The sequence below is a fragment of the Colius striatus genome, chromosome 10 (genome assembly GCF_028858725.1).
Source record: "Colius striatus isolate bColStr4 chromosome 10, bColStr4.1.hap1, whole genome shotgun sequence".
Lineage (NCBI taxonomy): Eukaryota > Metazoa > Chordata > Aves > Coliiformes > Coliidae > Colius > Colius striatus.
This window is the reverse complement of record NC_084768.1, coordinates 17,428,154-17,443,054: the sequence shown is the minus strand read 5'-3', so window position 1 is coordinate 17,443,054 and position 14,901 is coordinate 17,428,154. Positions and strand designations below refer to the sequence as shown.

Below are 14,901 nucleotides of genomic sequence, written 5' to 3'. Positions count from 1 at the left end.
AAGTCTGAGCAGCGAAGGCACAGCACTGTCCCAAAAGGTTTGCTCCTCATTTCTCTCTCTCTGGGGTTTGCAGGCTTTAAAAGTGAGCAGATGGCTCTCTGGGGTTTTGGGGTTGTCCACTGGCTTTGCCTCACTGCTGGTGGGGGGAGAGGGGAGTGTTGTGAGGATCCTCCAGAGCAGAGCTGTGTGTAGGCAGCGCTAGAAAAGAGGAGTGACTAGCACCCTGATCACGTTGCTACCCCTTCCTAAAGCCAAGGGAGGCTCTGGAAACAGAGGGTGGGCGAGTGTTGGTATGTCCTGCCTTGTTCTTGCAGATCAAGGAGTGGCTCAGCCTGGGCTTTTGGATACAGAGGCATTTTTTTGCACCTCTAATTTTTCCCTGGCTTTCTGCAATTTCCTCCAGTTCCTGCTTCTGCTAAGTTACTTTTTGACACAAAACAGATTGTAAAAAAAAGTTATAAATTACTCTTTCTTGAGACTCTGGAGTGTTTGCTATCTAATCAAAGTTCATGTGAGTTCATTTGTTTCCTGGTTTCTTTGCTGGACAAATCAGTTTACTGGGTAGATCAGTTTACACACCCTGAGCTTTGAGTTCCTTTCATTTATACCCTGAGTTTCCTGGGTTTCTAACCTTTTGTGTATTCTGTAATCCCAGCTGCTCTTCCATGGTGCTTTCTGTCTTTTGAATTGCTTTGCCTTGCTCCTGCTCAGTCAGGCATCCCCCCCCCCCTTTTTTCCAAGCTTTTTTTGTTTTCAAGAGAATGCCCTTTAATGGGAAATTAAAAAGGGAAGCGTGAAAACAAGCCAGCTTAGCACAGCAGCGAGGTTTAAAAGTGCCTCCTTTTCCCTCACTCGCTGGAGGGGAATGTCTGGGTTCTTGGTGTGGGATTGCTATGGTGGGAAGGGTAATGAGCAGCATCTATCCATAGCACTCAGTCAAGAGCTGGTAATGACTTTCTCCGAGGACTATTTTCCTCTGTGGATACCTTCAGCCAGGGAAGACCAGGGTATTTTGCTGGGGATGGGCAGAAGGGACTGGTTTCTCCGCTAATTCCTAGGCTGTTTTATTTTCAGTTGCTCGCTCGCTGGCGTGTTGCCTGCTGCAGGACAGCATGGTGCGGCGCGTGGCTGTTATTGGGGCTGGGGTCGGCGGGTTGGTATCTGTCAAGTGCTGTCTGGATGAGGGGCTGGAGCCCACCTGCTTTGAGAGGAACGAGGACATCGGGGGGCTCTGGTGCTACACGGTCAGTGGGCTCTGACTATGCGGGGAGGATTGTCCCTGGGTTTGCTCCCTCCCTTGGGTGTCCTTTGCCTGCAGCAAAGAGGAAAGGGTGGCCATGCCCTCCAGGACCATCCTTGTTCAAGGTACAGGGCTCCACCTGACTCCAAGGAGGAAAAGGAAATGGAGGGATTAGAAGCCACGATCACCTGGTTGACCTGGTTTACTCCTTGACCTGGTTTACTCCTTGACCTGGTTTACTCCTTGTACCCAAATACAAAGAGGAAAAACTCTCGCTTTGGGGAAAGAAAGTCCTTCCCTGCACACTTGAAAATGGCACTGCTGGCTTCACACAGGACTCTACAGATGGTGAGAGGATCAGTGTGTACCGCTCAGTCATCACCAACACCTCCAAGGAGATGTCCTGCTTCAGCGACTTCCCTTACCCAGAGGATTTTCCCAGTTACCTACCCCATAACCTAGTCCTGAGGTACTTTAGGATGTATGCCCAGCACTTCGGCCTCCTGCAACACATACGATTCAAGGTGAGCAGGGACCACAAATGCCATGGGGAGAACAGCAATCGGTGGCTGCAAATACCAGGGCACTGCCCGGGTGGGATGGGCCAACACCCTGAATACAGCCTTTTTGGCTCCATGTTTTAAATGAAGTTGCTCAAATAAGGGCTGCCTGGTGCATCTTCCCCCTCAATGACATCACCAGGGGAAAGGTGCAAAGTGGGATCTAACAACTTCAAAGTGACATACAGCTCCCCAGGGACACAGCCCGCCTTCAGCAGCCCTAGTCCTTTGCAGGCAGGATCTCTCCAAAATGTAGCACAATTCCTGACTGCTGTTTTATTGGACTTTGGTGCAAGACAACAGCTCTCAGTGTGAGGAAACGCCCAGACTTTGCCACCTCAGGTCAGTGGGAGGTGGTCACTGAGACTGATGGCATCCAAGAGTCTCACATCTTCGACGCTGTCATGGTTTGCACCGGCCATTACCAGGAGATGTACTTACCATTGGCTTCTTTCCCAGGTAAGCCCTGTCTCAGCAATGGAGTAGGCTGTAGTTTTTTCACCCAGCATCCTCAGGTCCCTTGGTTGCATTTTCCTTTGTGAGCCTCCCAGCTCCATGAAGCCCCTAGTGCTGGGGCAGGTGGGATCCTCACCCTTTGGGAATGGTGAAGGCCATTACTGGGAACAGGAAAACACCTTGTAAAGGTGCAGCCAGGCTCTTGTATGAGAATTTCCAGAGCAGGACTGAGACAAGGAGGTACAGGAGGGTGGAAAACCTTCAGGGGCTTCTCAGCTACAAGCAGAGGTTGGAGGCAGAGAGTCAGGGGCTGCAGAGGCTCCTGGCATGAGGCTGGGGCAAGCTAATGTATTTGGCCGTAGTAGATGCCCCCTGCTCTCTGCCTAGGTATCAATACTCACTTCAAAGGCCAGTACCTCCACAGCCAGGCATACAAAGACGCGGAGGCTTTCCGGGGAAAGCGTGTCCTTGTGATCGGCATTGGCAACACTGGTGGTGACCTCTCCGTGGAGCTGAGCCACGTGGCTGCAAAGGTACAGTGACCTGAGCCTGGCCAGGGACCAGGAAAGCTGGGGGCTCTGGCTATGTGCAGGAAGCTTTGCCCATCAGGGTTCTCAATAAATACTACTTCAAATGGAGGGCAATTGAAGAAGCTCTGCAATTCCTGGAGAATCTTTGCAGAAGCCTCCATGAACTGTTCGGTTCATCTGGATGCCATCTCTTTCCCTTGGGATAACTCTTTTGGCTCCCAGGTGCAGGAGATGGGATTTGCCATTCAGGGCAAAACTGTCTGAGACCTGCCTTCTCCCCCAGGTGTTCCTCAGCTCCAGGAGCAGCACGTGGGTGTTAAGCCGGGTCTCGGACCATGGCTTCCCCATGGACATGGTCAATACCACCCGCTTCAACAGCTTTCTTGACTGGCTTCTCCCATCAGCCATCATGAACAGGATCAAGTTTCGGAAGTTCAATTCATGGTTTAACCACACAAACTATGGCTTGGCTTCCACTAAAAAGTTGGGTTTTTTCTGACTATTTTGTTGGTTGATCAGGGGGTTTTAATGGTGTAAAATGCTCAATTTCAAATGTCAGGAGATACTTGGGGAATGGGAAATCATTAGAGGGGAACTCTGGCCACAAGAGACGATCCAAGTCCCTCCCAGATGCTAACACTGCTGTCCTCTTTTACACCTGCAAGCTCCAACTTCAAGGTAATTGTCAACGAAGAGCTGCCATTTTGCCTTCTCTCTGGAGCCATTGTGTTGAAGCCAAAAGTGAAGGAGTTCACCGAAAACTCTGCTGTTTTCGAAGACGGGACGATTGAAAACATCGACGTGGTGCTGTTTGCCACAGGCTATATCTCCTCGTTTCCCTTCCTTGAAGAGTCAGTTCGCAGCCTCTTCAAGGACAACCGTTGGCTCTATAAATGCATCTTCCCTCCCCAGCTGGAAAAGCCAACGCTGGCCATCATCGGCTTAATCCAGCTGACAGGCTCTGTGATGGTGGGAACAGAAATGCAGGCTCGCTGGGTGGCAGGAATCTTTGCAGGTGGGAGATGGGGTGCAGGGATGGTGGGATCTAGTGGACTGGGAGGTTTGGGGCAACCCAACCTGCTGTCCACAGAGTCTAGGGCATATTTCAGGGTCTGCCACAGTGCCCATGGTGGCCACAGACATTAGCAGCACTATAGCTTTTGCCCCTCAACTGCATCCCCATATCCCTGCTGCTCTACACATGTTCTAACTATTAAGCATGAGTGCTCTCAGCAAAGGGGCTAGGAGCATGAGAAGAGAGGGAACTTCTCAGCTTACAGTGCTGCTAGAGGTGTCTGGTTTCTCTGTTGTTCACAGGCTGGAACAAGCTCCCTCCCACCAGCAGGATGATGGCTGATGTTTTGAAGAGGAAGCCACCAGTCAAAAGGTGTGTGATGCTCCTGCACTTGGGGTGCAATGGGCATGTGCCAAGATAACTCCAGGGAAAGGGGGACTTGTGGTAGTGGTGAGAAGGACCCACTTAGGACACTCACCTCTTCTTGGATGCATCTCTTCCCTCACCACCCATGGCAAGGTGGAGAAATGCTGTTGTGGCTCTTTTATGGATGACAGACCAAGACACCAAGGGCATGGTACTCTGGAGCAACTTATGACTAGAGCTCCTCTGCCAAGCCTCTAAGCCATGTCTTCATTTCCAGCATGTCAAGATGAAGGTTTGGTTTCCTCTAGACTAAGGGTGCCATCTCGTGGCTTCTCCTTCCCAAATCCAGGCAGGGGAGAGTCAGGGCCAAGACCAATCCAGAAACCCAGCTTGAGCCAGACGATAAGGGTGGATGAAAGACAGTTTTTTGGCTGTTCTTGACAGGTCAAGATGAGTATTAGACAGGGCTGGAACTCATCCGTTGTGTATGTGGGAGCTAACGTCCTGCATTGTTGGCACTGGGATTTTACAGGAGGTCAAGTTGTGTCCTCAAGGCAAGGTGATGCTGGACATACTGCCTTGCAGCAACTTTTGGGATCCTCAGGCCAGGCAAGGTGAAGGCTGCATTAGGTATGTCAGCCAGGGAGAGCTGGGTCATAGGACACTGATGAAAATCTGAGACAAAACACAGCCACAAGGATTGTCACCAGAAGCCCCAGCGATGGCAAAATGCTGTTATGCAGAAATACACAGGTCTAAGATGCAACACAGGCAAACTCAAGGCTGTTCTAAGTTTGCTTAGGAGATTCAGCACACATCTCCTCTCCTTCAAGGGAGACAAGGCTTCAAACAGAAAAATGTTGGAGGTACTTCCCAGAATGGGAAGCTTTCTGCATCTCCTATTTTTTCCCAGTCCCCTTAGCAGTCATATCTGTGAATATCTACTACTCTACCTCTCAAAACTGGCCCAGTCCACACAGGTGAACCTCAGGGAAGCATATTGCATGGGTATTTGTGGTATTTAAGGATGGCACTACTATGCTAGAAACAGTTTTAAGGCCTCAACTAGGTTGCAGAGACTAAACAAGCTTCTGCCTATTCCCTGCTGTCATGGTTTAACCCCATCTGGAAACTAAGCAACACACAGCAGCTTGCTCTCCTCCCCTCCCTCCCAGTGGAATAGGGAGGAGAATCAGGAAGGAAAAAATTAAAACTCATGGGTTGAGATAAAAGCATATTAATAACTGAAATACAATATAATAATAATAATAATAATAATAATTGTGATTATGAGGAAAACAACAAAAAAGAGAGAGAAATAAACCCAAAGAAAGACAAGCAATGCACAATGCAATTGCTCACCAAGCTCTGACTGATGCTCACAGTGTCCCCAAGCAGTGATCAGCCTCTCCCAGCCAACCTCCTCCAGTTTCTATACTGGGAATGACATTCTGTGGTATGGAGTAGCACTTTGGCGAGATCAGGTCTGCCCATGCTTCTTCCCAGCTTCTTGTGTACCTCCTCACTGGCAGAGCATGGAAAACTGAAAAATCCTTAAGGTAAGCACTACTTAGCAACCACTGCAACATCAGTGTGTTATCAACATTATACTCTCACTAAATCCAAAATACAGCACTGCACCAACTACTAGGGAGAAAACTAACTCTGTCCCAGCTGAAGCCAGGATACTTGCCATAGCTGACTGCAGGACTCAACCCCACAGAGGCCCTCTTGATGCCTTTAGATTTATTTAGGGCTGAGGGAGCTCGACTTCAGAGACCAAGGTTCAGCTAACGCCTGAGCCCAGGGCTTTTGCTTTTTCTGGAGCTGGGAACTGAAATGGGATGATGCTATTTGATTTTATTTCTTTTATGTCCCAATAAAGGAATCCACCTGAGAGGGAGAACTTGAAGATGAGTTTTATCAGCTACACCAGTGAAATTGCTTCATGTGCTGGTGTAAAGCCAAGCATGTTGAGGTTGCTCCTAACAGACCCCCGTCTGGCCCTGGCTGTCTTCTTCGGCCCCTGCACCCCCTACCAGTATCGACTGATGGGACGGGGAAAGTGGAGCGGGGCCAGAGATGCTATCTTGACTCAGTGGCAGCGGACACTGAAGCCCTTGAGAACTCGGATGGTGGATGACTTCTCTGACAGCTCCTCTGGCTGGTGTTGGATGTGCCTCTTGGTCCTGCCAGCAGCTCTCATGGCAGGTTTCCTCCTTTCTAAATACCACCAGCCAGGATGGAGCCTCCAGACAGGTCCCCAGCTGTAGAAGAAACCTGGTGAGACCCAGATGTGGGTGAGTTGGGGACAATGTGAAGCTGTGCCACTGCTGGCTGCTGTCACTGGGGCTGGAGCTGTCCCAACACAAGCAGGAACCTGGACCTGGTGCCCAGACCTCCGCCAATGTTTCACACCCACAAAGGGCTGTATGGACACTTTACCCCAAACCTGCTGAAGTCTGTGCCCGCGTTGCGCCAGTACCAGGACAGGTCTCTAGAGGGCTTCTGGGAAGAGCCATTTGGGAACAATCTGGTGTTCATGGAGCTAGCCTTCCTCCTCCCACTGCTCGCCCAAAGCTTCCTCCTTTAAAGTTCATCAAGAACCTCAACACCTGGAGATTTTCTGAAACGCTGAACTATAGAGTTCTTTATATTTGTCTGGTAACTTTTGGGGCGTGAAGCAGGGAGCCACAAATAAACCTCACACATTTGGTTTTCTCTGATGGTTTTATTAATGGTATATTATTGGGGAGGGGGGAAGTGGCCCCAGTACCCCCTACTGTGGCAGAGTGCCCTGCTATGAGAGAGTATGGGAGATGACTGAGGACTGTCCCCTGCCCTTGCTCGAGCCGCCTCAGGCCTGCAGGGAACAGCGGGACAGGGTGACATGGCGGGGCAGGGGGCGGGCAGCACGGGTTGTACGGGGCAGCCATCACCCCGCGCCGCCAGGGGGCGCGCCTGCGGCCGCGCGCCCGCCCGCCCGACTGCGGCATGAAGCGATCACGTGAGCGGCGGCGCGGGGGCGGGGCCGGCTGGCGGGTGCGCGCGCGCGCGGCGCGGTGAGGTCAGACGTCGTTGGCGCCGGCTTGGCCGCCCGCCATCTTGGCTCCTGTGTGGAAGCGGCTGAGGAGCGGCGTCGCGGCGCCGGGAGCGGCAGCGGCTTCGCCGTATCCGGGAGCCTCCGGGGAGGCCGGAGCGCCGGCTCGCCGCGCTGCGTGCCAGGTAGGGCGGCGGCGCTCCCGCCTTCCACAGCGCTTCGCGGATCTGCGGCGCGAAACCGGCGGCCGGGAGGAGCGGGAGAGCGGCCTGCGCCGCATGGCCCCGGGCGGGGGCGGCTTCCGCCGGGCCTAGCGGCGGTGGCGGGCCCGCGGCCGGCAGAGAAGGGGGTGCCTCCGGGAAGCGAGCCCCCGCTACCCGCCGCTGTCGGGCGGAGGGAGGTGGCGCGGCGCTGGGCCCGCGGCGGGCGGGCAGGCCGGGCTGCCCCGCGCTGCTGGGCCGCGCCGCAGCGCATCGCCGCCTGGGGCCGGCCGCACCCCGCGCCGGGCACCGCGCCGGGCCTCGCCCGGGGGTGGCGGGAAGGGGCTACTGTGGTGGGGGCGGCTGAGGGTCCCTTTTGTGGGTGTGCTGCTTTCTTCTCCCGCCCTCCCTCCTGTCCCCCGTCCCACACCCTTCCTTCTTTTTTAAACGGCTCCGGATATTCCTTTCTGTTCTTCTCGAAGCAGATTACTCGAGAAACGTGCCGTCTCTTTCAGGCTTTTGCTCTCACTTTGTGAGTGCGGTTCGTCTTCCACAGACGTGTGGGAGGGGAGCCTTTTCTTACGGGATCGTGAAGGCACATGTAGGGCACGACACTTTGGTTTTCTGACTCTGAAATACTCATTCAGGGTTCTTGAGATACACAGTAAAAGGCTGTTCCTGTGTTGTTTGATGTAGGACTGAGGAAATATCGTTCAGGAAGGTGTTGTTTCTGCTCCTAGGGGCAAGATTTGCTGGAATAGGCAGATTCGGAGGTGTTCTCAGCAGTAGTTCTCAAAGGATGGTGAGGGCATGGTTAGGTGATATGGCTAAAATTTAGGCAGCTGGTCTGCAGTGGGCATAATGCAGTGCATGTAATGGGAGCCATCACCAATGGATGCAGGGATTGAAAATCTTGGGCCTAAAGATTGCCTAGATAGTGTCTAGGCTTTAAAGAGCCTAGGAAAGGGGAGCCCGTAGGGAAGGGGAGAATGCATGAGAGTGCGGTGCTGTGCTAAGTTTTCAACAGAATATTTTGCTTTTTCTGTTTCTTTCCCTGTTTGGTTTCTCACCTGTGTTCTATGAGCTTGTTCCTTTATGAAAGGTCTTGAACTCTGTATCATTGAGGAAGGACTCTATTTCCTTGTTGCTCTTTGATTACTGGTGTCAGATGGGTACATTCATAGAAATCAATGTTATTTCTAACGGAAGAAGCAGGGCTCTAATTTCTAATGGCTTTGTTTCTTCTGCAGCGAGGCATCAGGCCTACCCATTGCCTAGTCTTAAGGGCTCTGCTCAGGCAAGAAACTGCTTTTGGAGGTGGGAGGAAGCAGGACATGATCTCATTTGTCCATCAGTGAGAAACAAAAGGATTACGACTTAATACCAACTACCAGGCACTGAATGTCTGTCAGTTTTCTTCGGATTACATAGTCTAGAGAATTTTTCTTCAACCTGAATTTGCAGTGTTTTAGTTCAGCTATGGTAGTTTCTTTAGGGCTAAGGAATCTCCAGGTTTTTAATTTGGGGAATTTGTCCCTCAGATTGTGTTCAGTGGATGATGAGCATGACTGCTTTGGTGAAGGTGGCTGTTTGGAGTGAGAACTTGGTTCTCTCACAGACCAGTGCTTGTGTGTGTGTCTGTCACCTGGAACTCTGCCTTAGTGTATGTATGCTTCCTGTATGAAGTTTATTGCTTTGGTGAATAATAGCATGTAAAATAGATATGAGTCAATACACAGTCACTTCAGTGAGTCTTGCTAATAGAAATATTCTGTCTCTTTACAGTTTAGGAGCAATTGGTTTCTTTACTTTCATTTAGACTTCATAACAGGAACTTTATCTGTTTGTAGAGCAAAATACTTGTATCAGTCTGCAGTTCTAACTTGGTTGCTGGAGTCCTTGTTTGATGGTACAGTTTTATGGTCTGCATTCTTCCGTTGGCCCTGTTTCCACACATCCTAAAGTCTACCAGGGAAAGTGAATCAGGCCACAAGAGCAAGGAGAAGATGATGCAATTCCAAAGGGAGCTGTCGTGTACGTTTTTTTTCTGTTTGAATGAATGCTGTATGTCAATAAAGAGAAAAAGTCACTCAAAGCAGTGGGTATGTTATAGGGGGTTGTCTCTGGCCAAGTGTCCCAAGTTACTGAAAATGCAAGCCTTTTATTCCAGAATATTTTCCAGGCTAACTAACGGGAGTGACTTGAAAGTGGAGAGAGAGTAGAAAATGTAGTCTAAATACCATATAAGGGTGGCATGGATAAGAGGCTTAGATGTGGAGATAAGAAGAAAAAGGTAGTTCTTGTGGAAAGCTGAAATCCTTCCATAGTGTGTTTTTGCAGAGGAATAAACTCTTGTGTAGTGTATGGGAGACGTGAGCAAAGAAAAACATTCCTCTTCCTTCTATTGCAGGAAGAGTGAGATATCTTCATAGGCTATGTACAGTAATGGAGAGTTTTTGGGGGAGGAAACTCTGCCCTGAAAATACACCACCTTTTCACTAGTTGGGGATGGATGTTAGGCTAGTAATGACTGCCGGTGGTGCTTTACTGGTAGAACCAGTTGTTCATCTTCTGTAGGAAATTTTTTTCTTTGCTCAGCTTCATGCCTTCATTTTTTTTTCAGGTATGGGTTTCACAAAACCACATAGAAACTTCTCATGGATGAAAGCAGGCGTAAAAATAAAAGCTGAGATTTGTGTGAGGAGGAGGGAGGAAATAATGTTCTGTCTGTGTTGGGTGAAATGAAAACAGAGTGCACAGAAGTCTTAAAAATGCATAAAGAGCAAAGGAAGATGAAGTCCTAATAAAAATCAGATGAAGACAGCTTTTATGTCTACGAAGAAGAGGCTAGCAGAAATAGACTGTTTTTATTACAAATACCTCAACCATTACGTAACATTCTAACTAAATGGTAACAAACGAGTCTGTTATAGATTGCAAACAAGTATTAAAGGGAGAAGCTCTGTATTGTTCACATTGTTCGTGGTTTTACGTACCTGACACTGGTTTGATTAACAGTAAAATCATAGTGCAGAATCCGCATTATACATCTTCAATCCAAAGTATGATGGTGATAAATTTTAACTGATAGTGAATTTGAAAATGATGTGAGCTACACTTTCAGGGGCTTACAGCATCAGAGACAGGAATTACTGCAGTTTATATTCAGGTACATCAAATGCGATAGTAGTGCCTGAAGAACTGTGGGTGATGGGTTACTGAGAGGAGAGTCTGTTAAATATCTCCCTAAATCAGTGTACAGCTGATTCCAAAGTGGAATGGCAATTTCACTCAATTTTCAGTTAGTTGGGATATAAGATGTAATTTTCAGTTAGTTAGGATATAAGATGTAATTCATCATGCTCAGAGGTACCAAATGTTTTTTCATGGTAAAACCAGCAATGGATAGGTTGCCAATTTTTTGTTGCTCTGCTTGCCAAAGCTTATAAATCAAACTTTCCCTTCTTAGAAAAGCAAACTTTTCCGGGCTCTGCTCATTAAAGCATGTAAACACCTACAACTCATTTAAAAATCACTATTTTGTAATCATGTGACCTTAATATTACTAGGGTTTCATGTTTGCAAATTTAAACTTGCACTTTAAAATTATGACTGTAAACTTATATTTTATTTGCAGGAGTAATAGTTTAAGTTATTGTTGGCAAAAGAAATGTTATTTAACTGATTTGAATCTTCAGCTAAGGTGGAAGTGCAGGAACGTCTTAATTTTGTTTGAGAAAGCAATGGTTTTCTCCTAATTTAAGACTTGATATGTGTTAGGAATTCATGTATTTATTCTGTTTTAAAGTAACCATGTATTTTGCTGAGGACCTCACTGTCCTTGGATCAATGAATTCATGCTTTCATTTTGCAAAATAAGCCCAAGCCAATATTATATTTGTAGGGCTTGTTTTATAATAGTGTTCAGGATAGTTTGTGCTTCACATGCAAGTGTAAGTGTAGCTAGGTGTACGTGTAGGTGCATAGCCGAAGTGTTCTAGTGAGGGGGAACACGAACATTTCCTTTTGCCAAAGTGTGTAAATAGTCTGTAGGAAGATGCATTCTAAGTAAGGAGAACTTGCCTTTAGCATGTGACATAGCTACTTCGTTAATTTACTGAAGTCACCTTACTTAGGAGATGTTTTTCATGCCAAAAATCAAGCTTTTGGCATGGATAGAGCTTCATAGTGTGCACTTAACTTTGGATGATGCAGAGTTTCTCAATAAATAATTAAGGCTCGATACATTATCAAAATACTTACCTAGTGCATCTTGAAAGCAGAGTATCAAGGGACATGTGGGTTGGTGATTTGTTTTTTTCAAAACAGAATAAACAGATCAATTTTAAGATGTTAAACTTCATCTGTAGCTAAATGGCAGATGCAAGTTAACTTCCATGGAAAATGAGTTCTGTAATGCTGAAAGGCAGATACGTAAAGCTGGATATGCTGATTAGGTTTTTCCAATTTAATTCCTCATCTTTTTTTTTTTTTTTTTTTTTTTTTTTGTGACAAAGCACCATTGAATGCAGAGGGATGAAGTTGACCCTTAGTGTAATTAACCAGTGTTGTCCAGAACTGTTGTCAATGTGGTTTTCACAGCTGCAACCCTTGCATGGTGAGCATCCTTTCAGTGAAGAGCGAGGTGGTGTCTGTTCCAAGAAACTAGTGCGTCACAAGGGAAAAAAAAAACAGGTAACCAGGGATCTGGAGGATAACAGGCAGCAGGTAAAAGACACCATAACACAATTTGTCAGCGGCTGTGAGCTCTCTCCAAGCTGGACCAGATCAAGGTACAAATTCTACCATCTTCATATGCACTGGAGTAAAGATTTTTTTTAAATTTTTTTTTTTAACTGATGCTGTCAGCGGTGTTAGGTGGTGATTTGGCAACTTTGGCTCTCATTGTCACAGTGAGGGAATGTTAAAAGCTTTAAAACCAAATATGTTGTAACATCTCTTAACACAGACGAGAAATGATTATTTTTGGTGTATGTGAATGAGGTGTATGATAGGAACTACAGGTGATGCAGAATATGGGTATTGAGCAGGGTGAGACATTTCAAAGGTGGTGTCGAGTAGCTTACATCATTATGTAATTGATTAGAGTAACTGTTTTGAACATTGGGTTTTTTTTCATCGTGCTAAGATGGTACAGAACTCTATTAAATTTTTTATTCTGTAGATTCCTACTGTTGATGAATGTACTTTTGTATTCATACTGGACCTTTGAATAGTGAAAGTGACTTGAAGGTGAATAAGAAGCAATTTTGGAAAAAATAGCTAGAGAAGACGGAATTCATTTTGGCACGTCTATTCTAAAGAGGAAATCTTCAAGGATGTAGCCCTAGAGTGTTCCTTGTGCTCTAACAGAATTTTCTGAAAGAGCTCATGAGTGGAAGAGCTTGTCTGAGCAGTATTTCAAAGCAACATCTGATTTTAAAAAGTCAAAAACCTTAGATCTAACTGTATTCCTTAAGGACTGATCTATGAATATGAGCTTTGGAAAAAACAAGTTTTGTATAAAAACTTACTGCTGAGGTTGGGAATATTTTAAAGGTGTAGAAGAGTATGATGTGGTGCAGAATCTACTGCTCAAAGTGAGTTGTGGAAGACCGCTGAAAGCATCGCTTCCTCTGTCAAGAAATATTCATTATAACAGTGGGGCATGGAAATCATGGTAAAGGAGCAGGAAATGTGAAGTCTTGAAAAAGGTTCTTCCAGTTATTCACAGCAAGGAGTGGCTTTACATTTGTCTCTTACTCTGTCCTGCCCTTTTCCATTGTCCAGTTCAACATGGGGTAGGTGAGGAGGGTTGGAAATAGGTCACCAGTTGAAATTACGATCTTTTAGAGTTGATAATAAAGTGCAAGGGCTTTTATATTGAGAGTATTAAAACAAAAGGGAAAACTGAAACAGTGGAAAGATGAGAAATTCTAAACGGCTGCAACTTCTGACTGATTTTTGCCTATTGATTATCTTTCATCAAGTCCAGGTTGGATGGGGCTTTGAGCAACCTGATCTGGTAGAAGGTGTCCTTGCTGGTGACAAGAGGTTTGTAACTAAGGGATCTTTAAGGTCCTTCCAACTCAAACTATTCTGTGATCAGCTTCAACTTGTTCAGCCAGATTATTGCTTCTGGTAGGATATCGCAGACACCTGCCTGCAGAAGAACAGATCCTGAGCACTGCCTAGCAGGTGAAGTCAGATCTGCTGGAGTGCAGCTGGAAGAGAAGCACAGCTTGCTGGTATTATGTATGTTTAGAAATAAGAGAAAATCCAGTAATCAGTGAAGGCCTCTTGCTCTCGTGGTTTTTTTTGCTACAGAGTACAATCAGTCCTGTTTCCTTTTTTTTTTTTTGCAAATGGATCCTCAAACCCACCATCATCATGTCACCAGTTCTGATTATTCTTTCCTTGCTGTTAAATCCAAATGTAGCAAGTGCAGAGAAGTGCTGACCATAGGAATATTTTCATCACTCATTTGTATGGATGTGGGAAATTCTGTATGTCATCAGTCATGTAGCTTCTTTTGCAGCCCCACTGTCGTCTTTCCTTTCACTCTGCTCGTCTCAGACTGACAGAGGAACCGCTACTCAGGACGCCACTAAGGAGAAGACTCCCCATGTCGCTTTCTATGCGAGTGGAGACAATGGATATACTAGTATTTCAGCCTTTCTAGGCTTCTGCTGGATGGTGGGATGCAGTTGAGCAAGAAACAGAGTGATATTTGTGATAGAATGCTAAATGCATTGGTAATTTCTTTTAAGGGACTGTTTGTGATCTTAAATATTAACAGATGCCTTTACAGAGAGTGACTGTGGTCAGGATAAACTGACCTCAATTAGTTTGTAAGAAGCCTAGTGAATAGTTGTAACATTTTTTGTTAAAAAAAGAACTAAGTAAGACAGGTTGCATTTTCTGTGTACAGAGAAAAGCCCAGCCTACCAACCTATAGTTAAATACAGTACTTTGATAGCATGTGTGTGGCTTGTTTCTGCCAGAATTTGCTTTAATTTATTCTCTTATCTTTCTCAAATAGGCGACGATTCACTTTTTAAAGCTTTGAAGCTTCCTTATTCTTCTAAGTAATAGAAATTTCTTTATAAATCCTTTTGCAAATCTTGAAAATAAAAATCTCATTTGGCTTGTACAATTTGAAAAGCTAATTGGGTGAAAGCACTCACATTATTCTGTTCCTGGAAGTAATGAGAATGCATGTCGTTATGATGCTATCTTTAATTGTATATAAACTGTTCTCTCTTTTTTTTTTCCTGGTCCTGACTTTTTTCAAAACTCCTGCCACTACTAAAAATTTATAATTTTTAAAAGTTTCTTACCCAACTGCATGAAATGGGAAAAAGTCTCTCTTGAAAAAAAGAAAATTTGTTCTAATGCTTAGTGACAAAAAAATAAGAGTTCTAAAGAAATTGCCAGGCTAAGAAGAAATCAAATAGTCTGCCTTAAAAGTGAGCTGCAAAGAAGTTGTGTCTT

The 14,901-nt window shown here is 46.2% G+C and overlaps 2 protein-coding genes across 14 annotated transcripts in view; both read left to right on the top strand.

Annotated features, from left to right (window-relative positions):
• Positions 1-6,888, top strand: LOC104553503 (dimethylaniline monooxygenase [N-oxide-forming] 4). Its single transcript, XM_010196191.2, has 9 exons — positions 1-37; positions 1,075-1,244; positions 1,576-1,764; positions 2,097-2,259; positions 2,644-2,789; positions 3,070-3,269; positions 3,452-3,801; positions 4,104-4,173; positions 6,053-6,888. Exons 2-9 carry the CDS (start codon positions 1,113-1,115, stop codon positions 6,438-6,440), a joined length of 1,638 nt encoding a protein of 545 aa, XP_010194493.2. The 5' UTR covers positions 1-37; positions 1,075-1,112; the 3' UTR covers positions 6,441-6,888.
• Positions 6,889-7,255: 367 nt separating this feature from the next.
• Positions 7,256-14,901, top strand: part of PRRC2C (proline rich coiled-coil 2C) — a 73,209-nt gene continuing 65,563 nt past the window's right edge. For all 13 annotated transcript variants that reach the window (XM_062003762.1, XM_062003758.1, XM_062003764.1 and 10 more), the window contains exon 1: positions 7,256-7,392. The gene's annotated coding sequence lies outside the window, so the exon portion shown is untranslated. The remainder of the gene's footprint in view (positions 7,393-14,901) is intronic.